Source organism: Mobula birostris, chromosome 6, assembly GCF_030028105.1.
Source record: "Mobula birostris isolate sMobBir1 chromosome 6, sMobBir1.hap1, whole genome shotgun sequence".
Taxonomy (NCBI): domain Eukaryota; kingdom Metazoa; phylum Chordata; class Chondrichthyes; order Myliobatiformes; family Myliobatidae; genus Mobula; species Mobula birostris.
Genome location: NC_092375.1, coordinates 196,678,056 through 196,699,391, shown reverse-complemented (window position 1 = coordinate 196,699,391; position 21,336 = coordinate 196,678,056). Strand labels below are relative to the sequence as shown.

Genomic DNA, 21,336 nt, shown 5'->3' with positions numbered 1-21,336 from the left:
GAATTTTATTAACCTTTATCTACACTATATTTCCAGTTTAATTTCATGGTTTACATAAATTGATTAATAATCTGTCATTCTCCAGATCATATATCAAAGCTGTTGCATAAAGATCCAGAGTTCAAATGCTACCAATCAAATATGTCAAACTACTGATCTGGGATTTTCACACCCAACAGTTTCTGGAGTTTACAGAGAATGGCGCAAACGCATGCAGTGAGTGGCAGTTGTTAATGAGAGAGGTCAGAGGAGAATGGCCAGTCTGGTTCAAGCTGACAGGAAGGTGACAGTACCTCAAACAAGCGAGCGTTACAACAATGCTGTGCATCTCTGGATGTGCAGTGCATCAAACCTTGAAGAGGATGGGCTACAGCTGCAGAAGACCATGAACACACACTAGGTGGCCAGCTTATTGGGTAGAGGAGGTAGAGATTATGCTGAATGCAGAATCTCTAAGGTGAAAATCAGTCTAGTATTAGTAATGGTGATGAAACTACTAGACTGCAGAAAAAGAGTTGTCTGCTTCACTGGTATTCTTTAGGGAAGGAAAAATGGAGGATTACCAGTTCAAGTGTCAGAAATGGCAAAAATAAAGCGATTGTAACCATCATCTGCATTATAACAATGAAAGGTTATTGATCTCACCATGGTTCAATTTGTAAACTGATACACAGGCAGGCTGAGCATTGAAAAGTTTTGTGTTACTAGCAGAGTACAAATCAAGGTATGCTACTTGGCTCTTATTCAGAGTAAGCACACGGTAATTTAAATGACACAAATAGTTAATTTCCTTCAAGGTAGCATATTATAAACTGATAGCTCAAAGTCAGTATTTTAATTCTTTTGAGATTTTCTCACATTGAACATCGCAGCACAGTATGAGCCCTGTGGCCCATGATGATTTTCATATGGAATAGTTTTGCTTTCAAATATTAATGGCTGATGACTTGGGAATACTGAAGTATTTTATTTCTTATGTGACTGTTTACAAATAATGACCTGAGTTTGCCCTGTGAGTGCGCTTGGCAAACCAAAGACACATCCTGCATTGAACTGTGTTGGTTTTCTGAAGTGATGTTTGAAGTTTTCACTAGCTAATTTCCATAACCAGGAATGTAAAATCTTCCCAAATAAACAGACTTTTGAAACCATTGGGAAAAAGCTGCTTTCTAAAAATATTCCTTGCTGTATTTGCTCACGGGAGCTGGATGCAGTCTAATTCATAGATTTGTAAATGAAACTCAATTAGTCAGAGTATCTATCTCACCATTACAATATTCTTCTGTGACAAGTACTGGGTTTGACATTAATAACAAACATAAACACGTCCTTCACACATCAAAGTTGCTGGTGAACGCAGCAGGCCAGGCAGCATCTCTAGGAAGAGGTACAGTCGACGTTTCAGGCCGAGATCCTTTGTCAGGACTAACTGAAGGAAGAGCTAGTAAGAGATTTGAGATGCTGCCTGGCCTGCTGCGTTCACCAGCAACTTTGATGTGTGTGGCTTGAATTTCCAGCATCTGCAGAATTCCTCGTGTAAACACATCCTTCGGCTGTTTCTTGTCTATTATTGTTCTTAAGTATTTTGTATGGAGTTCTTCAATAATTAACTAAAGTTAATATTAGTCGTGGATGAAAAAATCATTAGCTGAAAGAGCATAATACCTAAAAGTCAGTTTTAGGAAAAAAGAGGCCGTATTAGAAATCTAAATAAGATCATTAAACATCTTACTTAAATGGAGTTATTTATGACTTTTGCTTTAGACTAGTTAGAATAGTTTAAATATTTTAGAAATATATCTAGTAACAAATGAGTATGAAAGTGTTTCTTGCAATTTGTTGATTAAAGTTAGAAATATAACAGGTGATTGATTTAAACAACATTGTTATTTGAAAGGTTAAGATTGCAAGTTCTATGGATTCTGGCTGTTTTGAACATGATGGTCAATAACGTCTGCATTTGAACTATATTAACATCATTGTGGACTATGAAGATCCGCAACTGAATCTGGGACAAAAGTGACGTCTGCACAGGATGTGCAATTTTTGCATGACAGCAACTTCATTTATAGCTTATCCCCATGGAAACCCTGGCCTCGCTCTCTCAAGGATATTGTTTTGTACTCACTGTAAAGTTAAACTAATTTGTTTTCTTTCTCAATTTGGAAGAAATGTTTTCACTCTGAAGCATTACATGCATCATTTCCCACAGACGCTGCCCGACCTGCTGAGTGTTTCCAGCATCCTCGGTGTTTATTTCAAATTCCAAGCAGTTCCTGGTGAGGGGTCTCAGCCCAAAATGTCAACTGTATATTCACCGCCATGGATGCTGCCTGACCCACTCAGTTCCTGCAGCATTTTGTTTGAGCTGGTCCCAGCAGTTATGTTTTCAATGTGTTTTTCTTATCAGATTTCTTGTGTTCTTAAGTGCAAATAATAAGGAAAAAAAAAGCATTTTCTAATGTTGATGTCCCCATGTACCGGCTGACTTGGTATTTCACATCTGCTGCCTTTTGTTTCTAAGCTGAAGCCATTCAGTGTTTTCTAAGTCCCGTTGAAAAAATCTTATTTATATGAAGTGTAAAAGAGAGGTGAGAGTGGTTATCGGACCACTGGAAAGGTAATAAACAATGAAATGGCAGAGGAACTAAATAAGTATCTTGCATTGGTCTTCACGGTGGATGACACGAGCAGTGTGATCCAGTCCAGTGAGAAGGTCTGCAGATGCTGGGAATCAGCGGGTTGTTCCAGCATTTTGTGTACGTTACTAGCAGTATGATGGAAGTTCCACGTGTCAGGGGTCATGAAGTGTGTGAAGTTATCATAGCTAGAGAGAAGGTTGGGAAACTGAAAGGTCTGAAGGTAATGAGTCACCTGGACCAGATGCTGTACACGCAGAATAGTGAAAGATCTGGCTGAAGAGATTGGAAGACATTAATAATGATCTTTCAAGATTCACTAGATTCTGAGGTGGTTATAAAAGACCAGAAAATTACAAACATCACTCTACTCTTTAAGAAGGAAGAGAGGCAGAAGAAGGAAACTGCAGGCCAGTCAGTCTAACTCAATGGTTGGCAAGACGTTGAAGTCGGTTATTAGTCATAGTCATACTTTATTGATCCTGGGGGAAATTGGTTTTCGTTACAGTTGCACCATAAATAATTAAATAGTAATAAAACCATAAATAGTTAAATAGTGATATGTAAATTATGCCAGGAAATAAGTCCAGGACCAGCCTATTGGCTCAGGGTGTCTGACCCTCCAAGGGAGGAGTTGTAAAGTTTGATGGCCACAGGCAGGAATGACTTCCTATGACGCTCTGTGTTACATCTCGGTGGAATGAGTCTCTGGCTGAACGTACTCCTGTGCCCACCCAGTACATTATGTAGTGGATGGGAGACATTGTCCAAGATGGCATGCAACTTAGACAGCATCCTCTTCTCAGACCACTGTCAGAGAGTCCAGTTCCTTCCCCACAACATCACTGGCCTTATGAATAGGTCTCAGGGTACTTGGAGGCACGTGATAAAACAGGCCACAGTCAGCATGGTTTCCTCAAGGGAAAATCTTGCCAGACAAATCTGTTGGAATTCTTTGAAGAAATAAGAAGCAGGATAGACAAAGGAGAATTGTTGATATTTTGTACTTGAATTTTCAGAAGGCCTTGGACAAGTTGGCACATGAATTAAGGTTCAGCCCATTAAGTCTGCCCCACCATTCCATCAAGGCTGATCCTGGATCCTATCAATCCCATACACCTACCTTCTCAGCATATCCTTTGATCCTCTGACCAATCAGGAAACTATCAACTATCCAACCTTAGTGGAGGGGTAGGTAGTGCTGAGGAAGCAATGTGATTGCAGCCAGACTTAGACAATTTGGAAGATTGGGCAAAAAAGTGACAGATGGAATACAGTTTTGGAAATGTATGATAATTCATTTTAGTAAAAAGGAACAATAGCATGGACTATTATTTAAATGGGGAGAAGGTTCAAATATCAGAGGTGCAGAGGTACTTAGGCGTCTTCATGCAAGATTACTAGAAGGTTAATTTACAGGTTGAGTCTGTGGTAAAGAAGGTAAATGCAGTGTTGGCATTTATTTCAAGGGGAATAGAATATAGAAGCAAGGAGAAAATACTGAGCCTTTATAAGACACTTGTCAGGCTGCACTTGGAGTACTGTCAACAGTTTTGGACCCCATATCTCAGAAAGGACGTGTTGTCATTGGAAGGAGCTCAGAGCAGGTTCACGAGGATGATTCTGGCAATAAGGGGTTAACATAAGAGGAGTGTTTGGCAGCTTTGGGTTTGAATCCTTCTCGAGCCTTTTACTTCTGCATATCACCTCTCAGTTTCTCACCTCATTCCCCCTCCCATCCTCTTACTTTTTCTCCTCACCTGGTTTTGTCTATCACCCGCCAGCATTCATCTTCCCTCCACCCCTTAGGAGCTTCTTCCTCCTTCCTTTCCAGTCCTGATGAAGTTGTCTCAGCCTGAAACGTTGACTGTTGATTCCTCCCCATAGATGCTGCCTGGCCTGCTGAGTTCCTCCAGCATTTTGTCTGTGTTGCTCTGGATTTCAGCATCTGCAGAATCTATTGTTTAATGGTTCCTGTTTGTTTACATTGTTTACAGTAATAATTATTGAAGGAACTAACCCAGGCAAGCAACCATCAATAAATTCAAAAAGATCTGCTACCAAATTTTTTTTAACATTTGTTGGTATGTAATTTCTAATTTACACTGGATGATTAACCATGTGGAAGTCTGTTGTGTGTACAGGGATATTTCTCCTTTCCCCTTCCTTTCAGTCTTGTTGAAGGGTCTCAGCCCGAAACGTTGACTGTTTATTAATTTCCATACCTGCTGCCTGGCCTGCTGTGTTCCTCCAATGCTTATGTGTGTTGTTTCAGGTTCATTTTATATTTTACTATTATTTGACATGCATATTGCTTCCTTATTAGATGGTAGTATATCCATTTTACAGTTTCTAAGCACACAGGGGCCAAGAACTGTACAGATTCAGATGTGTGTGTCATTGAAGCTGAAGTAACGTTTACTTTTAAACGGAACATTCTGTACTCGATGTATCTTCCATCCATTTATTACCCTGGACATTTAGGCTAAATGCATCTCTCAGAGCCGACCAATTCAAAGCTGTGAGGCTAGCCTGATCAATGTTAAGAGAAGCAGCACAGTGATTGCCAGTATTAGATGTAGGAAATGCTGAAGTGACTGAGAAAGCTACTCAAGCAGTGTTTGTGGAAGAAGTTAATGTTTCAGATTGAAAGCCTTCCATCGACACTGGAAAAGTGAGACCAGTTTTCCAGTTCCAGGGATCGGAACGCATAGCGAGAACAAAGGGATCAGTGAATACTGCAGGCCAACAGAGGGCAGTTCAAATCTAACATCATCCACTGTAACATCAACTCAGATCTGCATTCTCCATCAATACTTCCTGACTTACTGAGAATTTTCAACATTATCCTTTCTTTCAGACTTCTACCAAGTGCTGTGTCTTGCTTCTCTTGGTTCCAAATCGTGTTTCTTTTTTCTTTTCTCATTTGCTTTTGTTTTACACTAGTGGTATTCTTCACTATGTCCCATAGAAGGCCAGGCAGAAGTTGATAGGCTCTTGATTAGTCAGGGCATGAAAGATTATGGGGAGAAGGCAGGAGATTGGGATGAGAGGGAAAATGAATCACCCATGATGAAATAGTGGAGCAGACTCGATAGGCCAATGCTGTTTGAGAGAGTTTTATCTGGGTTTTTAGCGCTGGAAATAGTTACATCCCAACACGTGGGACAGAAGCATGGTCGCATTGTTCATTCCAGGGACCAGCTGCTTGCGCTAATGTCAGCCGGTTTAGCGAGCAGAGCGGCGGACACCCCTGTTGAAATCTAGAGGAAAACACACAGAGGATGCAGAGGGGGATCACAAAGTCGAGGAAAGAGGACCGGGTCGAGACAACAGAGACTTATGGAGAAGAGGAGTTTGGTGGGTAATAAAATGGATGAGTTCACAGCGCTAGCCAGGCATCAGAGAACATTTCGGGAGAGCAGTGTTATGTGTTTCACTGGAATGGGGCTGCACAAGGACATACCCGATCAAAACTTCTCCATGGACGGCTTCCAGACCGTTCTGGCTGACCGGAAGTGCACTGAGAGCGGTAAGCGTAAAGGAGTTGGGTGCTTACTGATCTGGTTAACAACAGATGGTGCAATCCGGGTCATATTACAATCAAGGAACATGTTTGTAGACCAGATATTGGACTTTTACTGTTGGACTTTGGCCACACTACACCGAGATACAACACTGGGCAGCACGAGAGGTCGTTCCTGCCTGTGGACATCGAACGTGCAGCTCCTCCCATGGAGGGTCAGACACCCTGAGCCAATAGACTGGTTCTGGACTTTTTTCCATCTGACATAGTTTGCATTTTGTTGTTTGATTGTTTGTGATTTTTGTATTGCTATATTTATGCCCTATTCTTGGTTGGTGCGGCTGTAACAAAACCCAATTTCCCTGGGGATCAATAAGGTATATCTATCTATCTATCTATCTATCTATCTATCTAATTCTGCTCTTCTATCTTATGTTTCTTAACTCTTCATTGGTGGTGGAGTCAGATACATTAGGGAGATTGGTAGTAGAGGCAGATACATTAGGGACATTTAAGAGATTGTTAGATGCATGAATGAAAGAATATGTAGTTGTATTCAGGGTTGGGGGGTTGATGGTAGAGTTAGATTGATCTTGGATTAGGTTAAATAGTGGGCACAATATTGTGGGCTGAAGGACCTGTATTGTGCTGTAAAATTCTTTGTTCATTCTGTCTCTGTTTTACTCTGTCCAGCCAGGTAAGCTGCTGTTGATTTATCATGATATCTTTGAAGGCAAAAAGAATACTTGTTTATTGGCATAATCCTGCTGTGCACTCTGTCACAGACCTCCCCTCTGTTTTCCTCACTCCTCCCCCCAATACAACTGAAATTCCACTGACCTGAAATGTTAACTGTTACTCTCTGCTTGATCAGATATCTGCAGTTTTAATTGCAGCTTGCAAATTATGTGATAAATTAAGTCCATTGTGTTTTGAAGAGGGTAGTGGGCAGAGCTGAATAAGGTTGAGCATCTATCTGATGATCTGTCACATGGCAGATTGATCAAGAGAGAAGTGTTTATGGGATTCATGAGAATGTGTATTAAAGGTTGTCTCCCTGGGAGAAGCCAGGGGAAGGTCAATTGGTGTTTTGTGGCTGTATGGAGTATTTCAGGCCTCAATACAATGTTCCTTATACAGAATTTGTTGAGGCATAATAAGAACATGGACAAATACATATATGGGGTCTGTTTTGGGGTTTCTTTGTTTCATGTCTGCCAGTTCAGAAACAAACCTCAGGGTTGTATAATGGATACATAATTCGATAACAGACATCCCACAAAGTAGCTCCTTAGCAGCTAGTTTAAATAACGTTAGCTATGTTAATGAATGAATGACACCTGTTAAAATTACCTTAACATGTCTTTTGCAGTCTTAACCCACCATGGGCAATAGAAAAGTCACTGTTGCAAACAGTGCAGCGAGCAACGAGCAACACTGTCATTATTTTGACTCCTATTAGGCAGGGGTACACTTTAGTGTAGTCTGGGGTGACGTACGTTTTATATATTTTTTGGAACACTCTGCCATGGCGCTCTTGCTTGCTTGCTGTCTCGCGCGCGCTCTCTCCCTCGGTTGCTCTCGCGCTCTCTCTTGCTTTTCTCTTGCTCGCTCTCAAAAAAATTGATTTCTGTGATATTGTATACAATTTGCGGGCATCAGGGAGCCACTATTAATATGCGGGAGACTCCTGGAACTTCTGGGAGAGGTGGGATGTTTGTGATAATAAAAGTACTTTGAACTTAAAGTGCTCGTGTACAGTGCTGTGCGGAAGCCTAGGGCACACATATATATAGTTGGGATGCCTAAGACTTTTACACAGTACTATATCTGTCAGCATGGAGCAGAGAGCGAGACTGAAAGTCTGGCAGGAGCAAAAGATGTTGGGAACGGTGAGGATGGAGCACCACGGCAGGGGTGTGAGACGGGTGGCAGCGAAGGAGTGTCAGGGGTGGGTGCAGGCACAACAGGCAAGGTCACTTGATTCTAAACAATTGATTTATTGATCATTACAATTGCTAATGCTATCAGGGAGGGTTTAAACTAGATTTGAAGTGGGGTGGGAACTGAAGTGAAGAGGTAGAGGATGGGGTGGTTAGAGCACAAGTAGAGACGGCTTGTAGGCAGTTTGTGAGGAAGGATAGGCAGATGATGGAGCAAAGAAGCACTCAGCCAGGTGGTTTGAGATGAGTCTACTTTAATGCAAGGAATGTCATAAACAAGGCAGATGAACTTAGAGCGTGGATCAATACCTGGAACTGTGACACTGTGGCCATTACAGAGACTTGGATGTCTCAGGAGCAAGAATGGCTGCTAAGTGTGGCAGGCTTTAGATGTTTCAAAAATAACTGAGAGGGAGGCAAAAGAGGTGGGGGCGTGGCATTGCTAATTAGGGATAGTGTCACGGTTGCAGAAAAAGGGGAAGTCAAGGAGGGATGGTCTACTGAGTCAGTGTGGGTGGAAGTCAGGAACAGGAAAGGGGCAACAACTCTACTGGGTGTTTTTATAGACCCCCTCCCCAGTAGTAATAGGGACATCGTGGAGCAGATGGGGGTAGATTCTAGAACAGTGCAATAATAATAGGGTTGTTGTGATGAGAAATTTTAACTTTCCTAGGATTGATTGGCATCTCCTTAGCGCAAGAGGTTTAGATGGGGTGGAGTTTGTTAGTTGTGTTCAGGAAGGTTTCTTGAGGCAAATGTAGATAAGCCAACTAGAGGAGAGGCTGTACTTATCTGGTATTGGGAAATGAACCTGGTCAGGTATCAGATCTCTCGGAGGGAGAGCATTTCAGAGGTAGTGACGACAATTCTATCACATTCACCATAGCACTGGAGAGGGATCGAAGCAGATAATTTGGGAAAACATTTAATTGGGGTGGGGGAAAATGATGCAATTAGGCAGGAACTTGGGAGCAGATGTTCTCAGGGAAATACATGGCAAAAATGTGGCAAATGTTTAGGGAATATTTGCATGGCATTCCGCATAGGTATGTTCCATTGACGTAGGGAAAGGATGGTAGGGTAAAAGGACCATGGTGTACAAAGGATATGGAAAATCCAGTTAAAAATAAAATAAAAGCTTACAAAAGGTTCAAGAAACTAGGTACTGTTAGAGCTCTAGAAAACTGCAAGGTTGCCAGGAAGGAGCTCAAGAAATTAGGAGAGCTAGAAGGGGCCATGAGAAGGCCATGGTGAGTGTACTTGGACTTTTCTCCTTGGAGCGACGGAGGATGAGGGGTGACCTGATAGAGGTGTATAAGATGATGAGAGGCATTGATCGTGTGGATAGTCAGAGGCTTTTTCCCAGGGCTGAGGTGGCTAGCACGAGGGGACTTAGTTTTAAGGTGCTTGGAAATAGGTACCGAAGGGATGTCAGGGGTAAGTTTTTCACGTAGAGAGTGGTGAGGATGTGGAATCCACTGCTGGCAGCAGTGGTAGAAGCGGATAGAATAGGGTCTTTTAAGAGCCTCTTAGATAGGTACGTGGAGTTTAGAAAAATAGAGGGCTATTCGGTAGGAAAATTCTGGGCAGCTTCTAGAGTAGGTTACATGGTCAGCACAACATTGTGGGCCAAAGGGCCTGTAATGTGCTGTAAATTTCTATGTTTTCTGTTCGATTACAGAATGTCCCTCTGGTGCTTTCTGCTCTCTCCCCTCTCCCTTCCCCTTTTTCCAATCACGATTCCCTTTCCCTGCCCCCTTCCCACTCTCAGTCCACAATAGAGACCCATATCAGAAACAGGTTTATCATCACTCAATATGTCATGATTTTTTTTGTGGCGGTAGTACAGTGTAATGCAGAAAATTACTACAGTACTGTTTAAAGTCTTTGGCACCCGAGCTATGTATATTGCCTAAGACTGTAGCACAGTACTGTATGGACTTGGACATTGGAATGGGACTTACTGATTTACAGAATGACCTATTTGACTTGTCAGGTCCTTGCTAATAGCACCAGAACAATCCTCTTCGTTCTGTTCCCCTCTCGTATTTACCTGCAGCCTTACAACTGAATCTCTCTCCCACACCTGTTGACTTCCCTTTGATTCTTTTACCATGAAACTGTATGAAATGGTAGTGCCTATTGTGTGGGCTATAACCTCACCAGCATGTCTTTGGGGTGTGGGGAGAACACGAGTACCCAGAGGAGATCCATGCAGATACAATCTACAGTGCCTATAAAAAGTATTCATCCCCCCCCTCTGTCCTGCCCTGCCCTTGCCCTGCCCTTGCCCTGCCCTGCCCTTGCCCTTGCCCTGCCCTGCCCTGGAAGCTTTCATGTATTATTGTTTTACAACATTGAATCACAGTGGATTTAACTTGGTCTTTTTTGATACTGATCAACAGAAAAAAGACTTTAAAGTCAAAGTGAAAACAGACCTCCACAAAGTGATCTAAACTAACTGCAAGTATAAAACAAAAAATAATTGATTGCATGAGTACTCACCCCCTTTAATATGACACACCAAATCATCACTGGTACAGCCAAATAGTTTTAGAAGTCACATAATTAGTTAAATGGAAATCACCATGTGCAGTCAAGGTGTTTCAATTGATTGTAGTAAAAACACACCTGTAGCTGGAAGGGCCAACTGTTGATGAGTCAGTATCCTGGCAAAAACTACACCAAAAGACAAAAGAACACTCAAGGCAACTCCTCAAAAAGGTTATTGAAAAACACAAGTCGGGAGACAGATAGAAGAAAATTTCCAAGTCACTGACCGTCCCTTGGAGTATAGTTAAGTGAATCATCAAGAAATGGCACAGCTGTCAATCAGTCTAGAACAGGCTGTCCTCAAAACCTGAATGACCAGACAAGAAGGGGACTAGTGAGAGAGGCCCTTTGCACCTCTGATGCTTGAATTTTCTCCCCATTTAGATAACAGTCTGCACTTTTGTTCCTTTTACCAAGATGCATCATCGTATATTTTCCAACACTGTATTTCATCTGCCACTATTTTTTTGCCCATTCTTCTGATTTGTCAATGTCCTGCTGCAATCTCATGGCTTCCTCAGCACTACCCACCTCTCCACCTATCTTTGTATCATCCGCAAACTTTGCCACAAACCATCAATACCACTATCTAAGCCATTGACAAACAACGTGAAAAGCAGTCCCAATATTGGCCCCTGAGGAGCACCACTAGTTATTGGCCTCCAACCAAAAAAGGCCCCCTTTATTCCCACTCGGTGCATCCTGCCTGTCAGCTATTCCTCTATCCATGCCAGTATCTTTCCTGTAACACCATAGGATTTTGTCTTGTTAGGTAGCCACACCTGAGGCACCTTATCAAATGCCTTCTGAAGATCTAAGTAAGTAACATCTACTACTTGTCCTTTGTTCACCCTGCTTAATACTTCTTCAAAGAATTCCAACAGATTTGTCAGGAAAGATTTCCCTTTATAGAAACCATGCTGATTTTGACTTATTTTATCATTAGTCTCCAAGTACCCCAAAACCTCATCTTTAAAAATAGACTCCAACACTTTCCCAACCACTGAGGTTAGGCTAACTGGGCTATAATTTCCTTCTTTCGTCTTCCTCCCTTCTTAAAGAGCGGAGTGACATTTGCAATCTTCCAGTCCTCTGAGACCATGCCAGAATCAAGCGATTCTTGAAAGATCATGACCAATGCATCCATTATTTCATAAGCAACCTCTCTCAGGACTCTGAGATGTAGTCCATCTGGTCCAGGTGACTTATCCACCTTAAGACCTTTGAGTTTGTCTAGCACTTTTTCCTTTGTAATAGCAATGGCACTCACTCCTTCTAAAACAATAAAACATGAAAACTTCTGGGGGGGTGGGGGCTCTACTTTTAATCAGAACATAGTGAGCCACATGACCACCTCCAGTCAGAAGCTTCTGGTTCTGTGATTCAGTCATTAATCACAGATTTTTGAACTCCATTTTTATCATTTATACTCAAGTTAAACGTAGAGCTCAAAATAAGGAAAGCTAGCAACAGTAGCAGTTTATTCACATACAGGGGCTAAAGTAACTGTGATGAAAACAGTTGTCTTTTATAGGCCATTGCTGATTTTTGTAATAAATTTAAGATAGATACCACCAGAAGCATACTGTATCAGCTTCTGGTGTGAATCAGAGAATGCAGAAACATGCCATTCCTTACCACCTCTTCCATGCTGACATGCCTGTCCACGCCAATCTCATTTAACTGCTGCAATGTATTGTAACTCCAAAAAATAAAACTAATTGAAAGTAAAAGACAGAGCTCGGAGATGCATATCTTTGTTAAATTTTTACTTTAAGCGAGGCTCTCACATATTGCATGGAGGTGTCATAAGACAAAGGATCAGAACAAAAGAGTATTTCTTTGTTTTTGAAACACATCTATCTTTCCTCATTTTTCCAAGAAACTTAAGCCTTTGCTGCTCTCCTCTCATCCCTGCCAGCATCTCCTTTCAACTTACATTGGTCAGCTCCCATCTCTCATACCACTGTAATTTCCTTTACTCCACTGAAATGCTGCTACATCAGACTTTACTCTCTCCCCATCAAATTTCAAGTTGAACTCAGTCGCATTGTGATTACTGCCTCCTAGTGTTCCTTTACCTTCAGCTCCCTAACTGTCTCTGGTTCATTACATAACACCCAATCCAGTGTAGCTGAACTTCTAGTAGGCTGAACAAATTGTTTAAAAAGCCATCTCAGAGGCATTCAACAAATTCACTCTCTTGAGATCCATTTCCAACCTGATTTTCCCAGTCTACCAGCATGTTAAAATCTCCCATGACTATCATAACATTGCCCTATTGACAAGCCTTTTCTATTTCACTTTGTAATCTGTGGTCCACATTCCAACTACTGTTTGGAGCCAGTATAGAATTGCTATCAAGGTCCTTTTACCCTTAGAGTTTATCAACTCAACCCACAAGGATTTAACATCTTTGGATCCTATGTCGCATCTTTCTCCTGATTTGATGCAATTCTATACCAGCAGAGCCACGGCAACCCCTCTGCCTACCTTCCTATCCCTCCAACACAAAGTGTAACCTTGGACCATTCTTCTGCCATGATTCAGTGATGGCCACAACATCATACCTGACCATCTGTAAAAGTGCAACAAGATTAACCACCTTATTTCTTATACTCTGTGCATTGAGATATAATGCCTTGAGTGCTGCATTTGCTACCCTTTTTGATTTTTCATCCCCAACGCACTGATACTCACCCTGCTGGCTGCAATTTTCTCCTATCATCTGCCTGCTCTTCTTGACAGTCTGACTGCACGCTATCTTTGCATTTTTAACCATCCTTTCAATCCTGAATCCCTTCTCTCTGGTTCCCATCCCCTTGGCAAATTAGTTTGAACACTCCCCGACAGCTCTAACAAATCTGCCCGCGATAATATTGGTTCCCCTCGGCTCCAGGTGCAACCCATCCCTTTGTACAGGTCATTCCTCCTCAGAAGAGATCCCAATGATCCAAGAATCTGAAGCCATGTTCCCTGCACCAGCTTTTCAGCCACACATTAATCTGTCAAATTATCCTGTTTCTACCCTCAATGGCACATGGCACCGGTATTAATCTAGAAATGACTACCCTGGAGGTCCTGTTTCTCAGCTTTCTACCTACCTTTCTAAATTCTCTTTTCAGGACCGCTTTGATTTTTCTCCCTACGTTATTGGTACCAATATGTACCAAGGTATCTGGCTGCTCTCCTCCTTCGCCAAGATGCTGTGGACACAGTCCAGTATGTCCCTGACCCTGGCACCTGGGAGGCAACGTACCATCTGCGTGTCCCATTCACATCCACAGAATCTCTGTCTGTTTCCCTGGCTACTGAACCCCCCTTCTATCACTACCCCTCCTCTATTCTCCCTTTTTCCCTTTTCTGCACCACGGACCCATGCTCAGTTCCAGTGACCTGTTCTCCATGGCATTTCCCTGGAGGTCACCCCCACAACAGTATCTATAATGGTACAGAGGGTAAGGATTAGGATTATTCCTCTCTCATGTCTTTGTAATTCCTTTTACTCTACTTTAATACTGATGCATCTGACTTCAGCTTCTCCTTTTCAGAATTCAAGTGAATTTGATCATATTATCATCACTCTCCCGGATGATTCTTTTATCTTAAGCTCTCTAATCAATTCCCGTTCATTGCACATCACCCACTCCAGAATTGCTGATCCGCTAGAGGGCTCACCATGAGCTGCTCTAAAAAGCCATCTTGTAGGTATCCTAGAAATTCCCCTCTTGGAAACCAGCACCAACCTGATTTTCCCAATCTCCCTGCATATAGAAATCCCCCATGACTATTGTAACATTGTCCTTTTGGCAGCATTTTCTATCTCCCATTGTAATTTGTAGCCCACATCCTTATTACTGTTTTGGGGTCTGTGTGCAATTCCCATCAGGGTCTTTATACCTTTACAGTTCCTTAGCTCTATCCACAATGATTCAACATCTTCTGACCCTATATAACCTCTTTCTAATGATTTAATTTCATTTTTTATCAACAGAGCAACACCACCCCCTCTGCCTCCTGCCTGTCCTTTCAATACAATATGTATTCTTGGACAATAATCTCCCAGCTAAAATCGCCTTTCATCCATGATTCAGTGAAGTCTACACCATCATACATGCCAATCTATAACTGTGCTAGAAGTTCACTTATCGTTTATATTGCACACATTCAAATATAACACGTTCAGTCCTGTAATCAGCCTTTTCGATTTTGTCCACCTTTTACATTGCAATTCATCCCGTTGACAGCAATTTTGCCCGGTAAACAACGTCTCCTTGCTAGGCGTCTCACTGTACATTTCCTCTGTTTGTAAACCAGCTGCCTCATCTTCAGCAGTATCTCTCTGGTTCCCATCCCACTGCCAAATTAGTTTAAACCTACCTGAAGAAATCTAGCCAACCTTCTTGCAAGGATATTTGACCCTCTTTGGTTCAGGTGTAACCAGTTACTTTTGCACAGATCATACCTTCCCCAGAAGAGATCCCAATGATCCATAATCTGAACCCTTGTCTCCTGCACCATTTCATCAGCCACACATTCATCTGCCAAATCATTTTATTCTTACCCTCACTGCTGTATGGTACAGGTGGCAATCCAGAGATTGGTCTGGCTTTACCAGAGCCAACTTCACCACCACTCTCCTCTGTCTCGCGGAACTTGTCCTCACTCTTAATAATTTCTCCTTTGGCTCCTCCCACTTCCTTCAAACAAAAGGTGTAGCCACGGGCACTTGCATGGGTCCCAGCTATGCATACCTTTTTGTCATGAAGCAGTCTATGCTCCAAGCCTACTCTGGTGTCTGTCCCATACTTTTCCTACACTACATCGACAATTGCATTGGTGCTGCTTCCTGCACCCGTGCTGAACTCATTGTCTTCATCAACTTTGTCTCCAACTTCCGCCCTACCCTCAAATTTACTTGGTCTACTTCCAACACCTCCCTCCCCTTTCCTGATCTCTCTGTCTCTATCTCTGGAGACAGTTTATCTACTGATGTTTATTCCAAACCCATAGTCTCTCACAACTACCTGGACTATACCTTGTCCCACCCTTTTACTTGTAAAAACACCATTCCCTTCTCTCAATTCCTCCATTTCTGCCACATCTACTCTCAGGATGAGGCTTTTCATACCAGAATGAAGGAGATGTGTCCTCCTCTTTCAAAGAAAGGGGCCTCCCTTCCTCCACCAGTAATACTGCCCTCAACTATACCTCCCATTTCATGCATATCTGCTCTTACCCCATCCTCCCGCCACCCTACCAGAGATAGGGTTCTGTCCATCCTCACCTACCACCCCTCCAGCCTCCGTGTCCAGCAGATAATTCTCCAGAATTTCCAACAGGATCCAACCACCAACGACATCCTGCACCCCCCTACCAACTTTCTGCTGTCTGCAGGGATTGCTCCCTATGCAATTCCGTTGTCCATTTGTCTCTCTCCCCACTGATCTCACTTCTGGCACTTATCCTGGCCAGCGGAACAATACTGTACCTCCTCCCTCACTAACATTCAGGGCCTCGACCAGTCCTTCCAGGTGAGGTGGTATTTCACCTGTGAGTCTGTTGGGGTCATATACTGTGTCCAGTGCTCCCGGTGTGGCCTCCTGTATATCGGTGAGACTCAACGTAGATTGGGAGACTGCTTCACTGAGCACCTACGCTCCTCCTGCCAGAAGAAGTGAGATCTTCCAGTGGACACCTGTTTTAATTCCACTTTCATTTCCATTCAGGTATGTCAACCTATCCCTTCTCTACTGTTGTGATGAGGCCACACTCAGGTTGGAGGAGAAACACCTTTGCTCCATCTGGGTAGTCTCCAACCTGGTGGCATGAACATTGATTTCTCAAACTTCTGGTACTGCCTCCCCACCCTCCTTCACCATTCCCCATACCCTTTTTCCTCTCTCACTTCATCTCCTTGTCCACACTCTCTGGTGCTCCTCCCCCTTTTCCTTCTTCCATGGCCTTCTGTCTCTTCAATCAGACTCTCCCTTTTCCAGCCCTGTATCTCTTTCACCAATCATCTTCCCAGCTCCTTATGTCATCCCTCCCTGCCTCCCATTTTCACCTATCACCTTGTACATCTCTCTCCCCTCGCCTCAACTCTTAAATCTACTCCTCATATTTTTTTCTCCAGTCCTGCCAAAGGGTCTCAGCCTGAAATGTCGACTGTACTTTTTTCCATAGATGCTGCCTGGCCTCCTAATCTGGCATTGTTCCAGATGGGCACCACCCACTGTGTGGAAAAGCGAACCACTGAAGCATCTTTCCCCCTCAGTCTCACCATGGTTCTGTACAGATACGATGTGATTAGAACTGTTCACAATACTCCACCTACAGTCTCACCACGGTTCTGTACAGATGCAATGTGATTGGAACTGTTCACAACACTCCACCTACAGTCGAACCACAGATTTGTACAGCTATGATGTGATTAGAACTGTTCACAACACTCCAACTACAGTCGCACCACGGTTCCATACAGATGTACTGTGGTGATCAGAACTGTTGCTAAATTCATACAGCACTCTATCCACAGTTCTGTAAAAGATGTACTATGGTGATCAGAACTGTTGCCAAATTCATAACAGCACTCTATCCACAGTTCTGTACAGATGTACTGTGGTGATCAGATCTGGAGTCTATCCACAGTTCTGTTGAGATTCATTGTGGTGAGCGGAACTACTCACAAATTCAAACAGCTTTCAAACCACAGTTCTGTACAGATGCCACCTTCCTAACTCTTCTCAGCTTCTGAAGGCAAGCACACCAACTGTCTTTTTCAATTCCCTATCCAGCCAATTTCACCAGAAAATTTGTAACATGCAATGAAACTTAAACATATGGTGAGGGGTTCTGTTTAGAATTTGTGTTTGTTACATAATTAGCTGAAAATGTATAAAGTAACACTCTAACAGAGGGAGTAGGGGGTTGCTAACACAGCTCATCATTCATGCTAAGCATGAAGAACAATAAGTGAGTAATGTTTATGATATTATTTATGAAAAATTAGTAACATCATCTGTCTAGAGTCAGGGTCGAAATACATCCACATAGGTTTTTTAACATATTTTATCAAATTCTTTGTTCAAAAACGTATCTACAATTGCTTTGAAATATATCAGATTCAAATTTGAAATATTTTGGTTAATATCACCTGCTATCAAAACTTTTTTTTATTTTCCTTTTGGACAATCAGTTGTTATTTTGATCACATTATCCATTATTCAAATACATTGGATTCCGGTTATTTGGGCTATTGGTTAATCACAAAGAGAAGGTTTCCCAGAACAGATCCCTGAGGCACACCACTGGTCACCGAACTCCATGCAGAATATGACCTATCTGCAACCACTCTTTGCCTTCTATAGGCAAGCCAATTCTGGAACCACAGAGCAAGGTCCCCTTGGATCCCATGCCTCCTTACTTTCTCAATAAGCCTCGCATGGGGTACCTTATCAAATGTCTTGCTGAAATCCATATACACTACATCTACTGCTTTACCTTCATCGATATGTTTAGTCACATCCTCAAAAAATTCAGTCAAGCTCGTAAGGCACAACCTGCCTTTGACAAAGCCATGCTGACTATTCCTATCTCCTCCCTCGCCTCCCACAATAGCCTGGGGTATATCTCGTCCAGTATCAGTGACTTATCCAGTTTGATGCCTTCCAAAAGCTCCAGCACATCCTCTTTCTTAATATCTACATGCTCAAGCTTTTCAGTCTGCTGTAAATCATCCCTACAATCGCCAAGATCCTTTTCCATAGTGAATACTGAAGCAAGGTATTCATTAAGTATCTCTGCCATCTCCTCCGGTTCCAAACACACTTTTCCACTGTCACACTTGATTGGTCCTATTCTCTCACGTCTTATCCTCTTGCTCTTCACATACTTGTAGAATACCTTGGGGTTTTCCTTAATTTTGCTTGCCAATGCCTTCTAGAACATAGAAACATTGAACTTCTCATGGCCCCTCTGGCTCTCCTAATTTCATTCTTAAGTTCCTTCCTGTTAACCTTATAATTTTCTAGATCTCCATCACTACATAGTTTTTTGAACCTTTCGTAAGCTTTTCTTTTCTTCTTGACTAAATTTTCAACACCATGGTTCCTGTACCCTACCATCCTTTCCCTGTCTCATTGGAACGTACCTATGCAGAACGCCACGCAAATATCCCCTGAACATTTGCCACATTTCTGCTGTACATTTCCCTGAGAACATCTGTTCCCAATTTATGTTTCCAAGTTCCTGCCTGATAACTTCATATTTCCCCTTACTCCAATTAATCGCTTTCCTAATTTGTCTGTTCCTATCCCTCTCCAATGCTATGGTAAAGGAGATAGAATTGTGATCACTATCACCAAAATGCTCTCCCACTGACAGACCTGACACCTGCCCAGGTTCGTTTCCCAATACCAGATCAAGCACAGCCTCTCCTCTTGTAGGCTTATCTACATATTGTGTCAAGAAACCTTCCTGAACACACCTAACAAACACCACCCCATCTAAACCCCTCACTCTAGGGAGATGCCAATCAATATTTGGGAAATTAAAATTTCCCAGCACGACAACCCTGTTATTATTGCATCTTTCCAGAATCTGTCTCCCTATCTGCTCCTCAATGTCCCTGTTACTCGTCAGGGCTATCCCTCGAGGTCGAGGTTGATGGTCTTCGTTCTGAAGAAATGGCCCACAAAGTGAAGACGCCTGTGTATGTATTTGTTTAACGTGTACTTGATGTTGCACTCCAAGAAGCACACGATACTTCACAAATCAACCAACTGATTTCAATGGCATGGAAACCATGATGATGATTGGATTTGTTGCAGCCTTCATCTGCCTTCACAGCCTTTGAGTTTGAAGTAACTTTGTCTGCCTGTTCCACTGTTGAGATCTTGGTTGGATTGTTCTTTGTCAGGGACCTCACCCTTGACCTTACCGCCATGGGTGACCCTACCAGGAGCATAGCTCCAGACAGCATCGCTCTTGGGATCACAGGACCACACAAGCTTCTCCACCACGACAAGGTGACAATCCACGGAGGAGTCCCTGTTACTATTGTCTATAAAAAAACACCCAGTAGAGTTATTGACCCCTTCCTGTACCTAACTTCCACCCAGACTCAGTAGGCAATCCCTTCATGACATCCTCCTTTTCTGCAGCCGTGACACTATCTCTGATCAACAGTGCCACGCCCCCACCTCTTTTGCCTCCCTCCCTGTCCTTTCTGAAACATCTAATGCCTGGCTCTCTAAGTAACCATTCCTGCCCCTGAGCCATCCGAGTCTTTGTAATGGCCACAACATCATAGCTCCAAGTACTGATCCACGCCCTAAGCTGATCCACTTTGTTCAAGATGCTTCTTGCGTTAAAATAGACACATTTCAAAACATCAGTCTGAGTGCATCCCTGCTGTACCACCTGCCTATCCTTCCTCTCACACTGCCTACAAGCTTTCTCTGTTTGTGAGTACTCTATTTCTCTATTTATATTACCATAGTAATTTTGATAGTGTTCTAATTTGTTCTGTATTTCATTGAGATACATAATTTGTTACTCAGTTAAATGGTGGTTTGTCTTTTTTTGTATACCTTTTGAAATATTTCCATGAAGAAGACTAATTGGGGCAACTGTTTAATTTCTGGGCCAAAATATACTGGTCCCGATTTGTCCCAATTAACCAGAATCCACTTTACATGAATTTTATTATAATTTCCATATGAAACATAGACATGAGAGCAGAATTTGTCGTTGGTTGCCTGGATTAGATGGACTTATTAGTATTACAGTATATAGAACTGTCCTGAGGAATATAATGGATGGCTATATATGCACCTTAACATTAGGGACTGGGTACAGTAACAAAAGGTATTTTAGTCTGAATGCATCATTCAGCCAATCGAATTCATGGAAAAGAAAGAACACTTACTCATAAGCAAGTAATGCAGACATTTCACCCGAAGCTTTTTTGAGGAATCTATCAATCACTTACATTAATTTTCTGGTGAATTACTGATCGTCTCTACTCTGTTCTCTTGCAGCTGTTTCTGTCATGAGGCACAGTGCGTCATCCTTCGGATTTGCAGTAAGTAATATTGTGTACACAGTCTCAGAAATGATATCCACTTCACCAGATTATTCAGGATTGGCAAAACACGATGCATTATGGTTTCCCCCTGGATGCTGGTTACATCAACTTCAGTGGCATTGAATTTAGAAGCACAATACATCACTGAAAGGCAGGCCGAGGGGACTAGGCAGCTGAAGTGATTTGGCATGGCCTCCAGACAACTGAAGGGCCTGACTCTGTGCTGTACTTTTCTATGACTCTACATTGTGTGTTTCAGTCAGATGACTAAGGCCGAATTTGTATACCTGTTTGTTTCTTTTTGGATTTAATTTTTATAACATTTAACAGTTCTTGATTCAAGCCCAAAGTTAATCACAACAGATAGAAATATATTTTGAGCAAATTCAAAATTTTTAAAGTTGAGTATAGTGATACGACTTTAGATTTAGAATATTATTTATGTATTTATTATTGTTACTTCTTTCTAGTTCCACATTTGCAGATACAAACTTAACAAAAATTGTTAAAACACACACACCAAGATATGCAGAACAATTTAGATTTTTCTGAGAGCATCCACTGTTGACTCTGCCAATGAATGCT

At 42.2% G+C, this 21,336-nt stretch overlaps 1 protein-coding gene across 1 annotated transcript in view; it reads left to right on the top strand.

Annotated features, from left to right (window-relative positions):
- Nucleotides 1-21,336, top strand: part of tmem163a (transmembrane protein 163a) — a 231,348-nt gene that overhangs the window by 99,274 nt on the left and 110,738 nt on the right. Inside the window, exon 4 of the mRNA XM_072259697.1 lies at nt 20,705-20,748. Coding sequence (XP_072115798.1) covers nt 20,705-20,748 — 44 coding nt within the window. The remainder of the gene's footprint in view (nt 1-20,704; nt 20,749-21,336) is intronic.